The sequence below is a fragment of the Anopheles coustani genome, chromosome 2 (genome assembly GCF_943734705.1).
Source record: "Anopheles coustani chromosome 2, idAnoCousDA_361_x.2, whole genome shotgun sequence".
NCBI classification, from domain to species: domain Eukaryota; kingdom Metazoa; phylum Arthropoda; class Insecta; order Diptera; family Culicidae; genus Anopheles; species Anopheles coustani.
In genome coordinates, this window is record NC_071289.1 from 31,543,952 (window position 1) to 31,569,457 (window position 25,506).

Below are 25,506 nucleotides of genomic sequence, written 5' to 3' on the forward strand. Positions count from 1 at the left end.
CTCTCTCGAGCAACAATCATGCTTGCGCACGTGAAACAAAAGTCCCCACAGCTTGGGGTTTTGTGTTTGCTTTAAACGAAGGCACAGGAACTCGTGGAAACAATAGGAACAAAAGAAAGGTGTACCGGTTCTGCATTAAAAGTTGAAGCTGAAGCACCGAAAAGCTGAAAGGGATTATGCTCTCTTGCTCCGCTTATGTACCGGTAGCTAATCAGAATCACCTATTTACTTCTTTGCTTTATTACAACCTACGCTGGAAGTATTCGTAAAAAGCCCTCTTTCATATCACCGTGTATCAAAACCGGGTTTGAGATAAAAGCCGTGCCCGAGCGGGAACGAGAAATCAAAACAAAAAAATTAAAAACAAACACAAACAAACGTCTGGCAAAGCCGACGACTTTGACGCTCAAAAGTCCGACCGCCGGAACGTCCGGCCGGCAAAATGGGACGGGTTCGTATGTGCCGGTGCTGTGATGATGTGGAGCTGATGAAAAATAATGGCACCCTCTCGTCCATAGGGGAGGAAAATGCTGCCACCGAAAGGGAAAGCCGACGTTACGTGCAAATTGTAAACACACGAGCGGGAGATGAAATACACCAGACAGTAGTTTTCGCCGACGCCGTGGCGTGTCGGTGGATAAAGATGATGTGCCAGGCACGAAGGAGTGAAAATGTCAACATAATTTGCCCTGAGGGAACGCACGTACGATTCCTTGCATTCTTATGTTGACAGAGCCAGCGGGGCGGCACTAAAACTAAGGTAGTTTCTGATCTTTCCGAACACAATCTTTTACTTCTTGGGAGGGAAGAATTTCTTTCAACTTTGCAAGGATTCTTTATAGAAAGGAGACCTCAAGAAAACAACAAACAAAAATAATGTCGTCGCTGCATGTGGCACTGATGATGGAAATGTTTAAAAAAAAAAACTGCTGCATTTACTTCCAGTTTTTGCTTTGAATCATATTTTCCGTCTAAAGCCGGCTAAGGAAAAGCTCAGTAAATGTAAAACAAATTTTCATTCGTTTCATTTTGAGAACGCTTTCAAAATCACTCATTTGCTTCAAAGTTTGAATGAACTCTAGTAAAGTTGAATTTATAAAATACGGGAATGCAAATAAAACATGTATGCAAAACCCGTTTGACGTGTACACTCTTGCAAACAAATTATTTGTTTACGTTGTGCATTCAAATGGTTATGTGCTGCTATTCATACGAGCAAAAAATGTAAACATCAACACCAGCACGTCGGCTGAATCCCTTTTCAAAGGCCTTTGTGAGCCTGCGGGATGAATAGCCGTACTACGATTACGCTTGGATTTGTGTTTGTTTATTTGTCTTTATTTTTACGCTACTGCGCGAGATGAAGACATCAACAACCTCCACCCAATGACATATTTTATCGATTTGAGGAAAAACGTATGCAAAGAAAAAGTTTGCCTCTATGTATGGTTAATTGTAAGTAAATTAAAGGTCTAGTAAATTCTTTTACTTTACATAAAAGAAACGTTTAAAAATTGTAATGAATTCGAAATAGTATACTGTCTAATCCCGAAAACCACCATGCGTCTCCATTGATATTTTGTTGGACTTTTTTCTTCGCTATGACCTTTCTCAATGTTCATCATGTTCTCATCCCTCAACCGATGATAAAATTGCCTGTCAAAGGTGTCAAATTTTTATCCCCTCCACACCATTTGTTGTTTGAGTGAAAATGTAACTCGCCACGACGATTCATCGACCCCCCCCCCCCCCTCCCCGCCCCCTCCCTACCCCGTCAGAAATAGCAGCTGTAATTGAGACATCGTCAATATTGTCTACCCTCCGGCGGCATGGTTAAAGGTTTTCCCCGATTAGCTTCCGATTTGCGTGCCCTTCCGGGCCGACCGAGCGAAACGATACGATAGTGCGGCCATAAAAGTGGCAAATTATTCCTTCGACGCACCGTTGGGAAATTCGATATAGACCTTCGTCACGCCAGGCACCGTCGAATCGTTGGCTGTATATTCAACAGACGGTCTTCTTTTGCCCCCTTTCTCCGCTTGCTGCCGAGAGGTAAAGGTTAAGAATTGATTCACCCCGACGAATGGTACGGAGAAAGATTGAATCGTAAACCGGTACGACCGATCAAACTGAATCGCTAATGGCTTTGATTCGGTGACAGATGGCAAACAAAAACAAAGCAACGAAAACATTCAACGACAACACAACTTTTCTGCTTAGGTCATGGAAGGCAACGACCGTGTGGTAAAAACATGAAGAAAAAAAGTGGAAGTAACCCCGTCAAACAGGTTGTTAACCTCGCCAGAGAACACGAGAATGGGAGGAACCAGTTTGCTTTAACGATCTAAAAGTTCGTTCAGGGAAAGTTTCAAATTTGAAAAAAAAAACACTTAGACGAAAACGTTCCACGAAAGTAACGAAAAACGACCATCGCGAAAGTAAAAAAGATAACAATAAAAAAAAAATCAAACAACATTATGTAACTTTGCACCACACATCCCCGCCGACGCCGTCAAAGCTTTCGTCCCCGCGGGGCAAACCCGCTGGACAACAATCGAAATCACACCCCAGAGGGTCGAAGTTCCGTTCGAACGTGGCAACTTTCCAGCTCCCCGCACCACAACATCACCCCGCACGTTGCATAATAAAGCGCCCCGACATTTGAAGCGATGACATTTGTCTGTTCGCAACCAGGATGCGGCCAGGTGTGGCAGTTATCCTTTCTATTTGCTGTTTGCCGTGTTACTCGTAACTTTCAGCCGCGTTGGCGGCCCTGTTTTGGTGTTGTTTTTAATTAAAAGTTTTTCACGACGCCAGCTTTTCCACGGCACAACATCCAGGTGCTTGGCGGGGACGCGCGGGAAAAATGTCTATGTCCAGCGGTGCCCAAGCAAATGACTGTCGCCGTGCCGGTGGCAAAAATGCTGATTACTTGCGACATCTAGATGATTTATAGCTGGAATGTGGTGAATATAAAACATGGCAAAACATAGGCAAACTAATAACTTGAATTGGATTTTACGTGAATTTATATTTATCTTGCCTCCGAACAAATATATTTGTTGGTGGTTTCGTCTGCTTCTTGTTTATCTGAAGTGGTAGTTTCATCTACTTAATGTTAATTGTGTTCCTACACAATAATTTCTATGTTTTGTGACCAAATATTTGAAATACTCGTGAGCATTTTTTTTTTTTGTAACATAAACAAAAAATATGTTTTCAAAAATTTCTCTTTCGATTTTTCCAAGCATTTCATATTGAACATTCCTGGCATTGATTTTTCCTACTCATCATTTTATCGAAACGTTCGATCTTCTCGACCTGTCCCGACACACCAACCTGGTCGGTTCATTTCCTATTCGACCCAATTCTAAGCCCGTTGTATGCGTATCGCTCAATCAATGCCAAAATTCCCTTGCGCGTACCAAAACACGAACAATCCGAGGGTCATTCCGTGTTATTCGGGGAGACCCTAAACGAACTCCCGTTCTTCCTATCGATTTTCATAACCTATCAAGCTGCGAAGTGGCCGAACCTCTCGGAACCGCAGGCTTCCGTTCCATCATCAACGGTTGGTTAAATTGAAAATTGAGTTATTAGGTCATCTACCCAGCGGTGGGCTCGGTTTTGGCACCCTTCGAAAAAACCCCCCCTTTATGGAGGAGAAACAGGGATTCACTCTCCTGCCGAGGGATACCTACTGTACTGCTACTGTCTCTGGCAGCTATCGATGACCGGTGGTCGAGCTTTATCGAGTTTCGGGAGCGAAGCAGATTCCCGCCCGGACGACGGTTGGTTTCGTCCTTGTGCCCTGGAAGCGAAAAGTCCCCTCCGGGAACAAAACAAGCGTTCGACCTGCAATCCCTCAACTCGCTCGTGTCCGCTTTTCGATGCGACGTCAACAGCATGTGTTGTCTGTCCTAGGCGCCCAGATTTGCTTTTCGGATCCTTCCCTCGGCGCTCGGACATGCTGGTGACCGCAAAATTCGATTAAAACGAAACCGACAACGACTGCGACGGCACTGACGACGACGACGACGATGATCACGACGACAACCGGGAAGATACACGTACGGCCTTCGATTGGATGCATATTTGCATACCGGGGCAGGTACCTACTGTCCTGGTTTATTTATGGTAGAAAAAAGGTACCATGCCACCTCAATTTTATTATTCTTTAATCCGGTTCGGTCGGTTCGCCTTTGATAAAGTTTTGACAGATACCGCCAGCGAAGTGACAGGTCGATTTTATGCGGTTTTTGTATGTTTGTTCTGAAAATTAATTAAAACAAATCCAGTGACAGGTGATTGAAAAGCTGATCCGTTGGTCGGTTTGCATCTGATTGGTTTTCGTTTCGATGATCCCATTGTGTTTGAAATTTTTATCTCAAAGCACATTGTTTTCCTACTTGAAACTGTGTATAAACTCAATTTATCGAAAATCCATAACATCATATCAACGAGAGTGAAACGATAATTTTACTAATGACCCTAACTCTAACTAGGCGATGTCTATTAGCGACTAATAATTACATATGGCCCTCCTGCCACTCGGTGGGTTGAAATTCGATCGAAGAACAATTAACATAGTGCTACAAAATTGTACCGCAATGCTGTAAGCGTGCCGTGAAAATCGCCCGTGTCTGCATGTGCTAATGTCCAGCTGGAAACGGGCCCAGCTGTTCCCAGTGAGGCACAACATTGCGTGCCTAGAATTTTCAGTACAATAAACGTGCACCAAGCACGCTGCAACGCTTGATCCTTTTTTTTAACCCCGAAAATAGAGCGATAGATAAACACACCGGCAAGTGGCGCCGGTTTTGGCTTTAGTTTAATAATTAATCACGAACGTAAACTAGCGTTCCGGGAGAAAACCCCGATCGTATGCAGGTGGAGAGCACAACCGCGGTTTGACTGGAGGTGAAAATTGAGCCAAAGGTGGATAATTCGGTAAGCGTTCATTTGGCAAACCCGCCAGCTTCCGGTGCTTGGGTTGAATAATTCAGAACGAACTGAACTACGACTACCGCAATGTCCGAAATCGGTCAACTCAACCTCGAAAGCTCGACCGGCCCCGAACAGCACCGGGGTGGAAGGAGAATGAATTCCATCGCGTGAGAAAACAAACGACCGAGGAAGACCGCAACACGTCTATCCGGACTGGGCTCCCATCCATCCTGGACGAGCTAACAAGGATAAACAGCATCCGCACAAACCACCAGCACTGCTCCACTCGCCATCGGTGGATTTATTCAGCAATCATGGAAGATTTATCTGCTCGCTTTCTTACGAACCGGCGAGGCAGATTACGAACGGCAATTTAGTGTGCTTACTGGCCTAGTAATTGTCCGTTGCAATGCGGCGGACGCTACGGAACGGCCGAAGCAGAAGATTCAAATCAAGTGGAAAATAGTTCAATTGCACCGATCAGCGCAGACTCATCAAATTGTAACGATCGGAAAATGCAACACACGACGTCGGTGTGTGCGCAGCTGGCAAACGATATGCTTTGCTAGTGCAGGCACAAGGTAGGGTGGCTTTGCTTCGATGCACGTCCCGGTTGAATGTGCTACGATAGGATTAACGTTCACATCATGGGAAGCCGATTGACGGTTGGAGAATGGAATACAGCTCGAAGGGGAAAATGTTTCTTTTGTTGGAGGTTTAGCTCTTTTCCTAGAGGTTACGTTATCTAGGTTATGTCATTTATGTCCTTTATTTGCAATCAGTCATCTTTATTGGCTTCCACTTTGGAATACGTTACTTTCGCAATTGAACTGTAAGGTTCATAATTTATACCTTTCTACTTTTATTATCCTTTTCATCGGACAATTTGTAAACCTAGGTAATTTTTTTAAGGTTCTCTAAAGTTTACATTTTTCTGTCAATTTAATTCGAAACGTACCATTTTCGAACGCAAAATATTACATCGCGTGTTTCCGATGGTGGTAAATAAACCACGATGGTGTAACGTCCTATCGATCGCTGCCGTTCAATATTGTGCTAGGTCTATCTAATCTCCAATCTGGCACGACACAATCAGCCCCGAGGCAAGTGGTGGCATCGGCTTGGCAGACAGCAAAAATCACACACACTCCGTCCGCGGCATATTGCGGCAAGAAAGTAGACATTCATCTTGCGAGAAGTTCACCTCCCCCACGCTCTCGATGCTCCCGATCGCGACCCGTGTTTTTCTCCGGGCCGGGTGGAATATTGAACAGCCGCCAACGCGTGCATGTTGTGCAAGGCCACCGGTACCCGATGTTAATATTCGGAGTCACGAGGACCGGTGGAACCCGTGTCGTCTACACACGGGCCGGCCTGTTGGTGGATGGGCCCTGTGTGTGTGTATGCTCATACATAAAGAAGGGCTCATCTCATCCAGTCGCTTTATCCAGTCGGGTTTCATTCAAACTCACCAGGGAAGGGCTGTGACGAGGGGCAAGCGGCAGGGATCATCGAATATAGGCTGTCTAGAGCTTTAGGGCTCGCTTGCCACCACTTCCACTGGGACGCTACCATCGGATATGGGTCCTGTTGGCGTGTCTGGCCGTGTATGTATGTGTGTGTAGGGGGGGTGTGCTTATGCCGCCGGCTGACTTGACATTTTCACCATCTTGCTACCGCGTTCGTATACATTAAATATTTGATCTGCCCACGCCAGGCCTCTCGCTCCAGCATTCCGGATGTGGATGGGTCGCGGAAAGGCTCGGATGCTTGCATGACAGGGAAGCCGACACCACCCGGTCGATCGAGGGCAGAAGTCAGCAATAACAGCAAACGACAAATGTGATACTACACTTTCCGATAGGCTTTCGTTTCAGATTTAGGCAGAAGAGAATTTGATAAATAGGAAATAATTTATATCAATATATTCTAAAATTGTTGAATTCCTCTTGCCTGTACGAACCTAAAGCATACACATCGTTAACGGTTTTTTCATCAGCAAATACTTCGTCCAACACTGTTCAAATTGTCGACGAGCAGCGGGTGTTCGTCAAAGTCCTTATGTAAATGCACATGTCACCCGACGAAACATCAGTACACAATCCGGATCCAATTTTCATTTTCTGCCGTGGAGGCAATTGTACTTCCCTATCCTGATCTTCGGGGAAACACAATTCTCACGTAAAATCCCGTTGTAAGCCCGTTTCCCTGAGGAAAGCCTTGGCATGAGACGAAAAATTCACGCAGACACCCAGAGATTTTTCCGTTCAAGAATGCCATTGCTCCGTGCCGGTAGGCATTGCATTTGCAGACCTCGCGACCTGCCACTCGAACCAACAGTCGCATTTGCAAGCGCCTTACGCGCCTAGACCCCATCACCAGCACCGGTTGCACACGTGCGAGGGTTGGAAAAAGGCAAAAGAAAAGGCAAGAAAATTGTTCCACCCAAAGGCTCCGACGGCGTCCCAGACGGCTGGATTAAAAATGCAGCCTTAATCCGGGTGCAGGCACTCGAGGATAAAGGCGTGCAGCGAGCAACAGAGTGTGCACTCGAGAAACGCCAGAACGGTTGTTGAACTTTACCACGCTCCCGGGTTTCCACTTCTTCCGCTTCCCGCGCCACGAGATATTTCTTTTCTGCTTACCTTATGCTCCACGGCCTATGGCGCCCGACCCACCTTTTGTCGGGCAAAAAAAAAAATAACGAAGCGGAATGGCCTGACACAATGCCAGATCGCTTCCGCATCCGTTTCCTTTAGCCGACTTTTCCCGTATTTTGCTCTTTTTTTCGCACACTTTTTTAATCCACTTTGACTCCGAGTTAGACATGGATTTACCAGTGGTGGAGTGGCGAGGGGAAGTGGCCGGGCCGGGAGAGTGAGGTACCGGAGTCATAAATTCTTCTCTCGGTTAGTAGGAAAATAATACGGTAAGCCTACGTTTTACCTCAAGTGCTCTTTTCTCCGCCACCCTCGACAACTCGCCAAAACGGCTCGGGAAACTGTGCTACGGAGAATTATTACCAGGTTGATCGATAATTGTGTTTGCTTTATCCGGGGAAAAGCTCAGCCCGCCCGAGCTACCAGATCCGCCAATCCAAACATCCGGTTGCCAGTTTTCCGAACCCGAAACTTCATCCCGAGTAGATGATGCAGAAGGCTTCCCTAACGCTATTTAAACGATTTATGAAAGTGCCTTAATTGTGCACAGCTTTTACGAACGGGAACAGGAAGCTAGAAGAAATACAACATGTACTTAAACCTACTCATAGCCCTATAGTTAGGTTAGTGGTATATTGTGCAGCTTCAAAAATCCCACTTAAGTGATGGAAATTCGAAGCAAAGTTTCAATTGCATTTGATTGATTTGTTTTGCACCAACTGAAAGATACCGTTTGGGATTTTCTTGTGCTCGTAAAGCTTATTTCGTTTGCTTCGTGCAACAACCACTTCAATCAACATTAATTTTTCATTCCAACTTTCGGAAAAGACGGCGGATAAGTTACGTCCAAACTTGATCCTGCGGATTATGAAGGTATTGCTTTTAAAGTTGATCTCCCTTGGTAAGCCAACTGCCCATCAATAGGGATCAATTGGTGGAGCGATTATAAACTAATTTATAACTGAGTAAATAAATCGTTTGAATTCAACGCAAAGTGTTTTTTAAATGGAGTTTTTAAGAAATTTTATGTGTATTTTTTAACATCTCATCGAATTAGCTTAAACTTTCTTTTAGTGACAGTTCAAAAACAAAAAACTAAGGAAGAATATTCTTCAAGCAAACAAATGAGATTGACAAACAAAAACACTGCGTAATTCGAAAAAGTTCGACCATTGATCGGAAAAAAGATAAATTCTATTGCGAATCAGGAAAATCCGTTTTAAATTGAGCTGTCCTTAAGCCAACAGGAGAAACTTTTGCGTTGAAGCAAAAAAGTGGTGTTAAAGATTGCATCGAAATGCAAGAAGAAAACCGTAAGCCTTCCAAACACTTTGCATGAAAAGACAAACATCATTCGCTCGCTTTAGAGTTGTTTGTGCGTGTGTTTGTGTGAGTGTGTGTTTTTTACCTTCATGGTTCCAGTCCCTCTCGTATGCATAGCATCCGATAACATCGAGCGTTTGCACAATCCATGCAACCCAAATCAGGAAAAACGCCCGTCAACGCAACTTCATCTAATCTTCGTGCAACTATCTCTTCCAGCAGTTTCACCCCGATAGAGCGCCTCGGAATGAAGAGTAGGATTTTTTTAAGCTCATCATAGGGCCACCCTGAAGAGGGTAAACTTCGTTGGAAAAATGCTTCCACAACCAATTTACCCTACCAAACCTCTGTCACTCCGTTTTGCGTTTTTTTTCCCCGGCATGTGCGCAGATATGTGCTGTGTGTTGAGATTTCCCGTTTTTGCAAGTCCCATTTTCAACCCTTCAAAACTTTCCTTCAGAGCACTTTTGCTCTTGTTTGCTTTGGTTGCGTAGATGGCAAAATCATCTGCACGGAAACTCTTCCTTGCAAGTGCAGTCAAAGTGCAGTCTAGGTAGTGGATCCGTCTACCGACGAAATGCTCCATCAGCTTCAAATTGCTACGTGCCATGTTTGGACGAGTTTTCATTTTCCTCGTTTCTATCTTCTGGTACCTGTAGGAAAGGCTTTGCAGTTGTAGCATCATGTAAATCTATCTATGTGTCTGGAAGCGGGTGTTTCGTGTAAAAAAGGTATCAGAAATCAAAAGGATCTAACGCAGTATTTTTAGGTTGAAGATTTTTGCTGTACGATCGAAATGGCGCCACGCACGTGTTAACGTTTTACATTCTTTTGAAAACCCGATATGGCACGAAAGTAAAATTGAAACCTTTGACATTTGCAGTCCGAAAAGCAAAGACATTTTAAGTTCTTAAAAGCATCCCTGAACTGCACCTTGTTAGTAAGCTCCACAGAGAAACAAATTCAACAAAATAGAACATAGATTTTGCGATTAATTGAATAATAATTTCAGCGTCTTTAAATAAAACTTTACTTTGTACTAAAAAGCAATAAAGTTGTTGCCAATAAATTTTGTCTTGGAAACAGTTGGTATTGTGTTTGAGGAGCCAATGTTGTAAAAGTTCATCATGTTTTGTTTCTAAGGCATATGTTTTATTCCACTATTATCTGTCCCTTGTCACAAAAAAGACAATAAAACTGTTACTATGCTAGATAATTACAGCATATTTAATGTTTTAAAAAATAAACATGTGTAGGCTTTTGCTTTAAAACTATAAATTATCATGATTATGTATTTTTTTTAGGTACATTTCTATCGCACAATTCGAAATTTTTGGACAAAACCTTCATATCTACATTCGTAAATTTAAAACAGGAACAGAATATAAATCAGGAGACAAAATCAAATGAACAAGAGCCAAACACACATACGTTAGGGACAGAAGTCGATGCGCTATTTGAATTAAGGTAGATTAGAAGCCACAATGAATAGGGATGACAGTAAACCATACTCAAGTAGCTTTATACTCACTATGATGCCACCTATAAGCATTATTTGTACCTTTATACAACCACAAATTATAAATAGTCAAACCCACACTCTTCATTAGGAACAATCAGTGCAATTGATTACCTTTCTATTCGTATCCCTTTCTCGTCGTGGAAAACACGGAAACCTTGTGCAGAAAAACGTCAAATCACCGTCTACCCATCTTCAATCTTCCCTACGGCAATTCAATTCCCCACGCCAGCGACAGCTTCCTATCAAAGGCTTTTAATCACTGACAAAATTGGTAAAAACTTTGATTTACCTTCGTCGAGTGGCGCCTTGAAAAATCCTCTTGGGAGCTCTTCCGATTCAACATTATCTATCGCTCTCCAGCATCGGTTTTCCCTTTTCGCGGAAAAGGGAATTGCAATGAGCCAACACACACTCACGGTGGTGGCCTACCGCCTCAATGGATGCTCATCGCATCGAGACCGGTTGTGTTCCATTGGCGAAGGTCGGTGCAAAAGTGCAATGTCGCGCCACGGTCGGGTCGGGCCGGGACGGGGTTTTCCGCCAGACGAGTGCCCGGGTCTGTGACCACACAGCGCAACATGCACCACCGACCGACGCTTTCCATCGTGCCGGTTTCGCGCGCGCAAAAATCCTTCCCCGAAGACGTGCAGCCGGCGGCGTCATCGGCCAGACACAAAGGAGTACGACCATCATTCGAGGGAAAACTTTTGTCTGCCGTTCGAGGGAGGTTGATAAGAAGGGGGCAATAGAACATAATGCACATGCACACAGACGGAAGCAACTGCACTGCTTCGCTCTCTTTGGGGCGACATCTTGAACAGCGTGTGGCTCGCTTAAGATCGAGACGGTCTGATTTATCTGGCTCTGGGTGACGGCATGTTGCTCCATCGTTTTCTTCCGCGACTGTCTGGGTTTCACCACAGTCCGTGTTTGTGGTTATGGTGGTGCTCCCTAATGCCTCCATTTGCCCTGATCTCCTCCGAGGTCTTGTCTGTCTGTTGATTCTCGCTATCCTTTTTTTTCTTACACTCTACTTTTCTTCCTACCCATCCAAGAAGTGTCCTTGCGGAACGCTTTCTTCACTTTGCGGATCCTAAAATTCGATTACCCAAGAATCAATCGGACCAGCGCGTTTTTTTCCCCTCTCTAATGCACTACGGGTTGTGTTTTTTCTTGCAGAATTTCCCCAACGTCATCGCCGAAGCGGCGGCTCGCGACGGAAAATGGGCAGACGGAGTGGAACGGAAGGAGCCGAAACGAATCGATTCGCACCTCGGACGCGATCAGCATCGGCGACAGCGACACCTCCGGCGACAACAAACCGTCCTCGCACGAGGAAACAGTCGTGAGCAAAAGTCCGACCCAAACAACACTGGTAAGTGTTTTCGGAAGCTTTTTCCTCCTGTGTGACTTAGCTGTATTATGTTTTCTGCTTTCCTGATTAAGTTTATTTTCAGGCCATAGTTCAATGTTTTTCTGACACGAAATTATCGAACTCCTATTTTAATCCATCTAAATTTAAATCCAAGCTGTAAAGCTTGATGGTAGCTGATTAAAAATACCTATCATGAAGCGTTTTCAGAACGCTCCCAACCGTCAGTATGAATATCAGGTGGATCTAACTTGTTTCGCTTCATGCTCTGCTTCAACATTACTCTCCATCAGATATTTCCCGTGCCTCACAAGGAATGCTCCACTGATTGCTTTGCTGACGGTCAAATGAATTTCGCACCGAAAATGTTGCTCATCCAGAATCGCCCCCTTTTCGGCTGGAAATGGATTAACGCCTCCAGCCCCGGAAGTGTGAACGTTGTGTCGCTAGCAATCAACTGGCCCGAAGCGAACGCAGCCCGTTTATCCCCGCAGCTTAAGGTTTTAGGCACACAATTTAGTCTCGCCAGGCCCCGGTAAAGTCTATTTTCGGGAGAGCGTTATTTGGAAACAACTTTCACCTCCGTATTTATGCCATTTCCACGTACCGGACGTCAGCCGTCCATCGTTGTAGTAGGAAAAAACGAACGACGAAAGAAGCGAGCTCACTCGAAAAGGCCCTTTTCCGTCCACCGAATGGATTGATGGTTTGTGATCCCCTTTTTTTCTGCCCCGGAACAGAACCTGTCCACATCAATGAACTACGATCGTATAGCCGTCCACAATATTGTGCCCGCTCTCTTTGGACCCGATGGGTCACTAAATCCTATTTTACCTTACCGGCGGGATGGAAATGGAGACGCCTGGTTGGCCACAAAAAATAAACCCTGGATTGTGAATTATTGATATTCATTTCGGTCTCAAATACAGGCGCGAATCGTGATGGAAGTTCCTGGTGGAGCTGATGGTGATGAAGATGACGATGATGATGGTGCCGAAGGCCGGACTGGTGTAGGATGAATGACTTCATTTTCCTGCTCGACAGATCGGCTATTGACCTAGGCCTTGTCGTCACATTTAGCCCTCTAGATTCGCCCTGAAAGGAGCACGCATATGGTTTATCTATGTTGCATGTGCCATGAATAAATTATTTTCCGTAGTGAAAGTATTTTAGCTACGAGTTGTTCCGCCGAGTGGCAATGGATGGCGAAAGAAAACCTACTTCAGTTCAGTTTATGTTACAGTACGAGATGAGGATAAGAGTGTTTGAGATGAAACAATCGGTGATGTTCGTAAGAGCGTTAAAAGTACTTTTCACAGCTACACTAATTCATTTTATGTATTGGAAACAAGTAGAACTGCAAAACTTCTTCAAACCAAACCAACAAAAAAATAACATAATAATTTATCCTAGTTTGTTATTTATATGATTTATATTGCTTTTCGAAGCACAGTTGAATTTTACCTGCAAATGTAAAAATCTAAGTTTTGCATAGAATTGCATGTTGCTGCAAGGCCATAAACAAGCCAGAACTATAACACTCCTGTAAATGGAGCCAATAAATTTAAGTAAATATAAAATTGCACCAACATTTACGGTATTATGCCGTGTTGGCTGCAAAAAAAACGATCCCCAATTCATATCTCTTAGCCTTCCGTGTCTGTCAGCTTTTGGCTGAAGTTTTTTTTTTTCTCTCTCTCCCACCAGACATTCATAAGATAAGTATGTCTGCCATGCCGTTTGTGACGTGACTGAGGAAGATAGTTTCTATCCTGTAAGAAGCATCCCGAGGACGCTACGGTCCCGGCAGACGCCCTCACATGTAGCGCCCGACGCAACCGTCGTCGTTTAGTAAAACATTTGATTTTCTTTCGCAAACATAAATGCCCTCCCTTTGGGGTGATAGTTTTCCCCAACCCCCGAACGCGGGAAGGAAAATCCGGGCTCCAATGGTGCAATCTTTCGTAGGGAATTCCTACGGTAAAAGTGTTCAGGGGATAGAGTTCTCCTGCGTGTCTCTTCCGGACGGTTTTCTTCCTTCCTCGCTTCGGTGGTAGATTCAGTGCTACGCGCAGCTCTTCGTGTCACTTTATATCCTCCCGCCATTGCAGTCGGGGATGTTGGGAATGTTTGGTGGCTGGCGGGAAATGGTTGCAGACGGAAGCATAAATCACATAAAAATGTAATTTCTTCCAACGAAATCCTCCTCGTTTGATGCAGAACCAGGAAAAGGCGAAAAATCTCGCCGTAATCGTAACGCAACCGATGGGAAGGAGGGCAAAAAGCAGATCGACAGCGATACGAAATGTTAAATAAATTTCGTCCATTTCCGCCACCGTCCGCCGGCGTCGTTCCGCCGTCGTAAGCGAGGTTCATCTAACGGTTGGACGGTTCCGCCAGTCTTCCCCCGTTTCGCTTGCGCTGCTCCAATGAAACGGATGAAACAAATGACAGTTGCCGAAAATTTTATGCCACAGAAAACCTTCCTTCAATAGACATTCCCACCGAGGATCGAGGAGCAGAGCAAGAATTTGCTCCCCGCACAAGCGGGCAAAACATATTCAATGCTGGTGGAATGGATAGTTCTGGTTGCTTTCGCCATCGTAGCGTGCTAATAAATGGGTGGAAAAATCTGATTCTTATTTATGTAGTCCTGCTCTGGGAAGGCAGGGACCAAGAGATGGATATCAAACCTATTATCGAGTAATAAGAGACCGCCTGCCTTTCTGTTAGCGGGAGTGATTTCGTTGAAACAGCTGATTCGATGCTCCATTGCGAAACGTTTTTCCATTCAACGGCTTTATTTGGTTGAATACGTTTTTATTCATTCGTTTCTCTGCTTTTTGTTCACTTTTTCGAGCATTTTAGTAGACATTTCACAAACACAGAACCACTTCCGAAAATACGCTTCCTTTTTATCCTTTTTGTAAAATCTTAAATACTCATTCCGATCGTTCCAATTCGAGTAGAAACTCCTCTATCAGCTTTCATCTATGCGCACCGTGGCGAATGCATTCAAATATATTTACAGAATCATTCGGTTCCATTTGTCATTGGCAAATATCTCCTCCGGTTTTCCATTGAGCGATGATTACTTCTTTTTGCGATGCCATACCGACTCTCTTTGATGGAATGTTGAAATGTCTTACGATCGGAAAACCCAGTCATTTTGTCCGTTTATTGAAGTTTCTTTCTGCTCGACGAAGATTGATCAAATGCAAGATTTTAAAAATTACTTGCATGTGCTTGCTAAAGAAATTCAGGAGCATCAGTGTAAAGACCGGTAAACGAATCTATTCTCATCATCTCAGTGTCGATGAAGTTTCCCGACAAAAAAAATGATGCATTAAAATCAATTTATTTTTCCTTATCATCATTTTTCTTCGCGTAATTTTCTTCGTCCCGCATTAAACGTTGTCCGTATTTAAGGCCGAGTAAAAATGGCTGGTTTTCCTGCTGCAAACTGCTGTTTGCTCGATTGAAGCGAAGGGAAAACTTTTCCCCGTAAGCAACCCCACTCATAATTTCTGCCCCAAATTCCATAACCTAATTTTGCTGCTCACGCAATTTAGCTAATCGCATCAAACTGCCCCCGGGCACTACTCGGACTCGCCGCTATCTCTCATGCTGCCCTCCCCTTTCTCTCGTCCACAGCCAAAGACGCGTCCACCGAATGCGATGCCCCAGCGCTACGCAAGTCTTCCATGTTCGAGCCCACCGAAGCTGCAGGATTTTTCCGGCTCGAACGATACCGGAGGCGGCAGTCTGGACGGTGGTCGGAACAAGCTCGGCATCGGCATCAGTGCCGTGCACGATGCAGTGCTGCGGGGGATGGCCCGATTGCCCGGTAAGTTCGTTACGACAGTTTGCAGGATTGAGTCGAAATAATGTTGTTTGCACGCGTAAGGATGCTGGTCAGTTGGTTAAAATGGATTCAATTTGGAAGTATATTTACGAAAGGCATGAAATTGAAACGTTTCGAAAAGATGCACATTGAATTTAAGTTGTGAAAAAATATTAAGAAAATTTCTAATTAAAATATGTCTTGAAAGATCTTTTAATGCTTGGTGATAACTCTAACTTCATGTTAAGACTCCAGCGATGCATCTTCAATGTTCAAAATTAACTTTTCATAACAAATGTGTAATATTTATAGTAGTTGTTCGGGTGAGGTGAATATTTCATCATTTTCGCATCCTTTAAAACATGAAATAAGCTTATTCCTTTACGTTAAACCATTGCATTTAGCGTATTTTTGAAATCCTCAGGATGAGCATCACCATTAATGTAGCAGTAAATCTACGCAAGAGCGACCAAAAGAGACCGAAACTTTCGCGAAACAGCGCTAGAAATTAAATTTTCATACCAGAAACCACTAGCACGCGAGAAAATTGCGTATATTGCCGTGTGCATTGAGCATATTCCCTTCCTGCAAAACTTCTTCCCCGATCGTTCTTCAAGCGACACCTGCAGTGTTTTTCGCCTGCCCCGAGGTTCTACGTTGAACGTTGTTTCCCGGAAACAAAAACGAAGGACGAATTGACCGGTTGAATGTGTTTTTCTTCGTTTTTGTGGACCTTAAACTACGGGCGCTTTTAATGCTTATTCCCACAACACCGCTGTGGTAGTACGTACGCCATTGACGTTAGCTGCAATTCCCCACGGCAAAGTTCATCGGGAAAATTATTAGCGCCCAGGGAACGTGGTCGCACATCGAACGAACGACCTGATCGACGGAAACGAACAGTAGCACGCTAGCAAGGCAGGCACAAACGATTAAAGACATGACCAACAAACACGCAAGACCGTCTGCCCGAAAGGGGATTGAGTTTGAGCTTGAAGATCCCCTAAGGTAGTGGAAAAGTTTACACAACATGTCTGAACATATTTTTTTTTTTTTGTAACGGCTCACTAGCCGCTACAAGTAAATAAATAGTAAATGTTTTGCAAAGTCAAATGTTATTGACCAAAAAGGCATTTCTCTATTGAAGTAGCACATCTTGTTTGGAATATAAATGTTCTAACCCATACCGATCCATACCGGGTAAAGTGTAAAGACGTTGATAACCTTTTCACACTGCCACACTATCGCACTGACAGAGTAACTGTGTGCTTTCCTGCAAGATGAAATATTGAAAGATCGAAGAAATTCTTGTAGAGATAACAGAAAACTCCCTCGACCATCTCACTAACCCACACTCAGCGCGTAATCAGCGGAAGGAATAACACTTTCACATACTGGTGTAATGTTGTTTCACTTTATTTTAAGCGTTCAAATATAAACCATTACAAACAAATATAAACCATTAAAATTAAGAAGGAGGGTTGAACATATGGCCACGCTGCGTAGTCTGCAAGATAATAAAAGTTATTTATTATTTAAAATAAAGCATTATATTATTTCGCCACTTACGCTAACTACTTACATGCGGCAGACCTTGCTCTACTCTCACAAAATGATAGTTGTACTCTTCGAGTAGACGTTTGGTTTCATCTTCATGCTGGCCTATGCGGAACTTGTGGACTCCACCGCCAAAGGCAATTCTTCCGGGAGTGTCTGGAGGAGGACCGTATACTTTGCTTATGATTCTAGCTATGCTCTCAGTGGTGGAACTTGCTTGATCCTCTGACGATCCTCCAAAATCAGAATCGGCTACGCTCTCTGTGGTTGTGCGTACGGAGACACCAGCATGAGAATCGACAACGCTCTCGGTGGTGGAGCTTGGTAGAGCCTCTGACGATGAGCCATGTAGGCTCTTGTCAGTGGAGCTTGATGAACCTTTAACATAAGGACCGGTAACGCTCTCGGTGGTTGAGGGTGCTGAGCCACCAACAGAGGCGTCGGCAACGCTCTCGGTGGTGAAGCTTGGTAGTGGAATACGAACGGTCGTGCTAGAACTGGGTAGTGGCTCAGATTGTTCCTCATCTTCGATGGAGTAGCTCGAATCTTGAATATCTATTTATAGTTTTATTTTAGTAATCTTTGTAGTATTTTCAAACAGTAGTTTTTTCTACAACTCTTACCATTCTCCCCGGGAACAGGAGCAGCATAAATAACACCGATTAAAACTGCGCCAACCAGCGCAATTGCAAGACACCGCACACTTCTTAACATTGTTTCGACTTGAAAGCGTCCGCCTCGGAGAATGTAGTAAACCAAACTGAGGAACATATATTTCTTCTCGCACTTGGCACTTGCACTCGTTGTCTGTTAAACGTAATCTGTGCGCGTCATGGCGCATGGGTTTTCCCAACATGATAAGAGAAATGCCCAAAAAAATGAATATACTATTACTTTTTCTTTGAATGTATTTGCATACAATCTGTTATTAGACTGTCTTCTTCATTCTGTCCGTAAAGTTTCTTTTATTATGGATTTCCCTTTACATGATTTGTCGTATACTGACCGTGATAAGCAATGTGGTACACGCTGCAACGCTAATGCTTAGTTTACACGAGGTACAAAAGACTGAAAATACAAGCAAAATGAGTTTTCTGCCACTTTTCTCGTTTCTTGTAGGCGTTGGTATTCGCAAGCCGAATCAAATGAAAGCAAAATCTTTATAGATTTAAATGTTTAACTGTAAAAAATACAGCAGAGAAGTAATGTGTTCACTTCTTATCAACGAACATTACAGATAATCACAAAACACGCAAATGCGCAAATTGTTGCAAATTGATTTTTCACTCGCTGGCCGAAAAATACATTTCCGAAGATTTTAACAGTTAACCGACTGACTGACAGCATTTTACCTGGTTTTCTAATGGTAAATTCTTGTTTTCTTTGCACCAAGGAGTGATGAAAAGTTGTTTCTAAACAACCAAAAAAGCCAAAAGATAGTAAACAAATGCACTAAACAACATGTGATAACAAATTTGAATAATCTAAAAGTAAATATTCCCCTATTTTAGCGATATATGAAAAGATAAAGAAACACACACACTGCAAACAGGCAGAAGGAAGGCAACTACGCGAAAGCAGGAGTAGAAGAAAATTTAGAATGGAATTTGGAGAGGGTGGAGTCGAATTCCCTGTGATCGGACATTAAGTTAAATTGACTCATAGAAGCAAGAAGAGGATCGTTCTCCCCAAAGCCATTTCCACTAGGAAAGGAGCACGAGGACAAATTGAATGAGAAGGCGCGGATCGTCCAGGATCATATATTTTGTTAATCGAAACGTTATTTCATATAAATCAACTACGGCATATGTTTTTTTTATCCATCAGTTTCAAACGTTTTTCAAAAGCTTTTTAAGCAGCACGCACGATTCCTACATACTTCCTGGGCCAAAGTGGTCGCCTTTCGAACATGTTCTTGTGATAGCATATACGACAACTTAACTTAATCCATAGAGGTAACAGTCAGCAGCATACAAACAGCTTTATGTTATAAAATAGAAATATACAAAATTTACGTTAGTTCGCACTAATTAAACCGCTGATAAAAAAGATAAAATCGCGAAAACATATAGTGTATCGAAAAATTAATTTTTAATATTTTTCAATAGTGTAACCTTCATTTTTCCACTAGACTATGTATTTACGAACTGATTTCATCGATTCCCTGTAGAAACGAAGAAACTAGAAAAATATGATAACCTGTTGACACTGTTGTGATTAACCGGCAGGACTAGAGACAAGAACTGATAGACATATGACTGATTACGCTGCGTAACTTTAGGGTATAAACGGTTATGATGCTTAAAACATAAGTTTTTGCTTGCTGGTATAATTTCATTTCACTTTATTTAGTGCCTTCAAACAAATAGCTCATTTTTTTTGGTCTATTGGAATCATGGTGCTCGAAATTTGTCCCCACGTTTTGTTGTCTGAAATGTATAATAATATGTCAGTTTTTTTTCTTTACAAGATATTGCTTAAAAAGGCTAGTGTATGATGCAGTACTTACATGCGGAAGACCTTGCTCTACTCTCACAAAATGATATTTGTACTCCTCAACTGCACGTTTTCTCTCGTCTTCATCGTTTCCAACGCGGTAATTGTGCACTCCACCAGCGAAGAAAATTCTTCCGGGTTTGTCCTGGGGCTTAGAGAAAATTCTTCCTAGAACATTGTGTGGATGCTCAGTAGTGGAACTGTGTGATTCCTCCGCCGACGAATCGAGTTGGTTTGCGGTAGTAGAGCTTTGTTGTGGAGCACGGGTGATCATGGTAATTGTGGATTGAGGTTGGGAGTTTGAACTTTCTGGTTCCTCCATTTCATCCGAATTATACCCGACATCATTCCTGGTAGTTGAAACTGACGTTTTAGAAACAGATTTGAGCTGTAGTGCTGTGTCTTGATTATAGCGCCGTGGTTCGTCTATTCCTTTTGGAAAGACCGTCACTGGATCTTCTCCATTGTCTCCTAATTCAAAACTGATATCTATTACAAGTATAATCGTTGGAAATGTCAAAATATTTGCTCATTACAAAAAAAAACACTACCTTTCAAAACTCTCACCATTATTTCTGATTGAAGGGGCTGCACAACTACCACCGATTACAACTGCGGTGATCAGCGCAATCGCAAAACTCCGTCTACTTCCAAACATGATTAGCATGTGATCGACTCTGATCGTCGAAGGGTACTACGAAGGGTAACTACTAACGATCACGTTTGAAGCGCAACTGACTAAAGCAACTGTGTTGCTGTGAAGCGCAACTGACTAAAGTGAGCTCCAGCAATTTCAGCAATCGTGTATGACCTGGTTGTGTTGTTGAATACAGGGGATTCCCTTGTTGATAAGATTACTAGAGTACATTCACTGTGCAATCTTGGGTACTTTTTCGTAGGCCAATTCTTGGTAATAGGTTCGCATTATTTGATTAAATGAATATACAATTACATGCGCGACTGACGTCCATTTTTTATGTTATTCTCTTTATTGGAAGATTTTGAATCGAAAACAATTCTCCAACCAAGAAGCGATAGCTCCCTCCAGCGCCTTATGTATCGCCTTTGGCCGCTCCTTCTGACGGACTTATTGTTAGTGATCCTCGCACTTCAAACTCCTCTCACGCGTTCTAACTCACGTTACCCTATAGGGTAGGGCTGTTTCGTGATCACGTTAGTAAACAAAGTGTACACTCTTTTTCAATTCGTTTGAATTGTGTCTTTACTGTATGATTCATTTGTGTTTTCAGATTTGCCTGTTTGAAAAATGGAGCAAAAAATGTTTCCCGTGATCTTTGTGTGTTTTTGAATAAGTCTTCAAACAAACTTAATAACTAGCCTATTCGATTTTGACAAACATTAAAATATAAGAATATTAACATTTGGCAGAGGCAATAGAAATTTAAACTTCAGTTCTGTAAAAACAACACATATTTCTTGCATTACTACATCATACGATGAATGTGAGAGAGGTTTCTGATAGGCTTATCAGAAGCTCAAAGGTTCGCTCTGATTTTAATAAAATCATCTTATTTCTACATTTGAAGCTCAATTTTACTAACACAAACAAAACAAACATGAACGATCTCTACAGTGCTTTTAAAAAAATAGCACTTCGTGAAAATGCTCAAAATCTTTACTTGTATTCCACAAACCAAGTAATTTCTACAACCTTCTGTAATTTTTACGTAAAATAATAATCGTCAGTAGCGATTTCGGAGTTGCAATCAATATTAACTCAAATTTAGACTCATAAACGGTTCTAATAAAAATAACCTTAACCGCGTATCTGTGCATCGCTATCCACTACTTTAATCCAATGACCGTACCACTTGCCAATGACCGTACCATCTTAGGTTTTACAATAGGATCAATACAACACGGGGGAAATAATGAAATATTAATCATTCTAAATATGCCAAAAACAAAACTATGTCCAGAAGATATCGACCGACTTTTTGTCGGAAATGGTGAAAGCATAACTTTTTCTTCTTCTTCTTGGCGTAACGACCTCTTGGTCATGCCTGCCCCGTTACGAGACTTGTTTCCCTGTTGTACGTGGATAGTCAGTCCTCTCGTACAGGGGAGGGTCCGGTCTCGGTTGGGATTCGAACCCACGCCGTCGAGGTGGTGAGCCACGGCGCTCATGGGCCGATTTTCTAACCGGCGCTACCGCTCGGCTGTCGCGGACCCTCATAACCCTGCCGCGGAGCATAACTTTTTAATAAGCTTAAAAACATAACTATCAAGTAAAGAATAAAAATCATAACTCTTTTCTCTACCCCTCCTCAACCGAGCTCAATCAAGCTAACGCCTAATATAACATACAATTATGTTATAAACAATGTTATAATGTTATATGATTGAAATGAAAATCAACAAAATGTAACGATCAAAAAATAGTGCATTTGTTGTATCACTAAAACACTGATTTATGGCGTCACAACTGCAAGTGAGCTGCAATGATGCTATAAACAACTTTACCACCGCTCGCAACCACCGCCATTCACGGGCAGGGCGTGACACTAGCACAAACTTTCCTTCCTTCCGAGTCACGATTAGCTACCCTCTGTTGGAAGTATGTCAGACCCGCTTGGGTGTAATGTAAATCCTTTTTTGTCCTAGGGAGCGCCACCAGGCGGCCCTGCTTAGGCGTGTAGTCGGTGCTGATTTAAGGACTGCTAATAAAGTTTTATGATCAACGTGTTCATGGGGGTCGGAAATCAAAATACCCACCACGTGTCAACCCCATTTATTAAGCGTATTCGAAATGTTGGAAGAGAACACATACTAGGGGATTCTTCAGTAAAAATTCTAACTAGTCGGATTTGATAAAGATTAGAATTAGCAAGAATAATGTCACCTGGTTAAGCTCGGAGCCCCAGCTTAGCTGCAATTGTATAGGAATTTTATTTGGTTGGAGACTGATATTAGACATTTTACTCTGATCGCTGACACGTCGAAGAAGTATCCGATAAAAAATCTGGGGGGTTTGGGAAATTCAGCGCCAATTTCAGCCGTAAGAGTTCATCTGTTTTCATGAAGGCTCGGATTATACTTCTTTCCTTAATTAAATGCTAGGGAAATTGATAAATAAACCAAACTACTCTTAATAATGTGGCTCTTTGTTTTTCCACTTCTACCAGAACCCATCCTGAACGAACATCCGGTAACGATCTATCCCGGTCGAGCCTCGCCGACGCGCCGCATGCCACCCCGCACCCTGTCCGGCTCGATGGAGCGCCATCGGTTTCCAGCGTCCGACAACTCCACCTCCACGTCGCAGGAAAACTCTTCGCCCGAAAACAACGAGTCGGAGTACAACGAATCGTCGCTCTCGCCGACACACGGCCACCTGCACCAGCTCCAGGGTGGTACACCGGTGAACTCGCTCATCAGCCGAATATTCCACCAGAACCCGAACGCCCCGCCACCGCCACCCTCTTCGCACAACCCCTCAGGGCCCATCGCAGGGTCACACCGAAGTCAGCGTATGTCCGCCTCGGGTGTCCCCATGGCGTGTGCTCCCTCGAGGCGTACGTCGGGGCGGGCGGACAGCGACGAGGAGCGGTTCTCCGACGACTCGCTGGAGGAATCCTCCCTCCCGCCACCCCCGGGACCACCGACCGTTCCACCGCCACCGTCGCTGTCCGCGCCCGTCACACCCTCGAAGCGGCACAGCATCGCCTGGGAGGTGAACCTGGACGATCCGGCCAGCTTCGGCGACCCCCTGGTGACCGCACCCAAAAGCTCCACCACCGTCAGCTCGAAGGTACGTACGCCAACCCTCCCTCCCCAAAGGAACGTGTCGGAATGTTTACGCGTCCCCGATCGTTGTCGAACCCTTGTTAGGGTCGATAGTTATAAGCGAAACCCTTTTCCAAACCCCATTCTGGGGCCACCGTTCCGAAAATGGTGTGCCAACGCTTGCGTCCCTTTCATCGGCACTTAATGAGGCGTGTTAATGAAACCGATTTCGATAATCCACACGCTAACCCAGGGCACGGTTTGCGAAAGGGTCCCCTGTATCGGATTAACCGCCGGCGTGCGAAAGGATTTCGGACGGATTACGATCGGAGCAACACATTTTTTGGTTTTTTGCCAACAGTCGTCCTGTTGCGTGTCAAATAACAACGTTATCTAGCTCAATCCATAGCACGACGCTTTCATTACAACGATCAGTTAAGATAAGAACCCGAGGTAAAGTGTCGTGAATTGTCTTCTTATCGCTTGTCTGTTTCCTTTACAATGTTTAACATCAAGTATAATGTGTTCAAAGTAATTACGCTGCTAAACAAACGTATAAAAAAAGGAAAAGAATTTGTTTTATGTTTTCAACAACAATGTTATGTTCAATCCATTTTCCATATGACCAATGACGTCAAAGAGATATATATTTCCGCAAATGTACTTGAGAATTCGGGATACAAACACCCTCCGTATGTTGAATAATATTTGCTGCTCCTTTCTTTTTTATCGAGCAAAACTTCCCCCCATGCACCCGCTTACCGCACAAGATACCAAACAGGGGAAAATCGTATGCTGTAGGTAAAACGATAATCATAAGAATGATGACTGCAATAATGAAGATACTGATGATGATTTCAACGATACGAGCTACTGCTCAGCGGCAAGGGGAACACTGTGATAATGGTAATGACAGACATTCTTCGTTGAAAGATGGATGCTTTTCCGCTTCCGCTATCAATTTTTTATTTTTATTTTTTCCTCCCGTGTGATGTGCTCTGACTTCACCGATTTTTACACGAGAACATACAACGGGGTTTGATGAAATGAAGGTGGAGAACCAAGCTGACTGCGGGTTAAACATACATACATACATGCTTCATTCGGTTAACGTATAATTTTTTTGTTATTACAAATTGCGTGATTTGTGTATCATTTCAAATTAGATACCATTTTTCCTCGCTCGGCTTTTCCACGCCATACAATTACCAACACAAACTTTTGATGATTCTCAAAAGGGCTTTCCAGCGTTACCATGGGCCAATTTTTTTCCCCTCTTTCTTTACATTAACAATTTTAACCTCCATATATCATCTAGAGGCACGCAAGGGAAAGCCTTTTCCCCAAACTGACCTGCGAGTGCCAAGTACATGTCGTTCATCAAACAGCGCCGGTATCAATTATGGGAAGTATCCCATTTCCAACTCCCATCTTCAGCGGACCGAAAGGGCGGGGGGGGGAGGGTTGGCTTCCTCAACTCCCGGAGGCCTTTTTTCCCGTGCTCATGTGTCCTTTTTAACAAGCAAGCACAAGAACGTGTACGCCGCCGCAGGATGCCGCCGAAGAAACGAAACTACTTTCGGCTGCCCGGTTGCGAGCTCCGGGCACTATCATCGTCACGCACACGGAAAAGAAGGCATGCTTGGGACCGCAATTTCTTTCGTACGGTTATCATGCCTCTCATCTCTATTTATAAAGCGACGGGAGGTAAAATATGACGCTCGTTCGTTCTCGCACCAGCCCGTCCCGTCCATCGGTGGGTAAAAAACAAACACACATAACACGCAACAATCCCAACCGCGCAAAGGTCCAAGATGGAGGCCATGTTCGGCGGCGAAGATATACGGAGAGCAAAACTTCGCAACTTTTGGGAAAAAAGCGTTCGCCCGGCCACAGGCCAAGTGCACCTCGGGTGCTTTATTATTGGCAAGTTGGCGTAAATTTATGTGCCACACCAGCGAAGAATGCCTAATCATGTCGGCCGAGGGAATTGGACGCAAATTGATGCTGCATCGAGCGGCCGTACCAACAAAAGCGG

At 43.7% G+C, this 25,506-nt stretch overlaps 1 protein-coding gene across 1 annotated transcript in view; it reads left to right on the forward strand.

Moving 5' to 3' along the window:
- The window catches only part of LOC131263440 (nascent polypeptide-associated complex subunit alpha, muscle-specific form), a 95,824-nt gene that overhangs the window by 33,083 nt on the left and 37,235 nt on the right, over positions 1 to 25,506 (forward strand). The window contains exons 4-6 of the mRNA XM_058265640.1: positions 11,632 to 11,827; positions 15,479 to 15,671; positions 22,868 to 23,493. Of these exons, the coding sequence (XP_058121623.1) occupies positions 11,632 to 11,827; positions 15,479 to 15,671; positions 22,868 to 23,493 (1,015 nt within the window). The remainder of the gene's footprint in view (positions 1 to 11,631; positions 11,828 to 15,478; positions 15,672 to 22,867; positions 23,494 to 25,506) is intronic.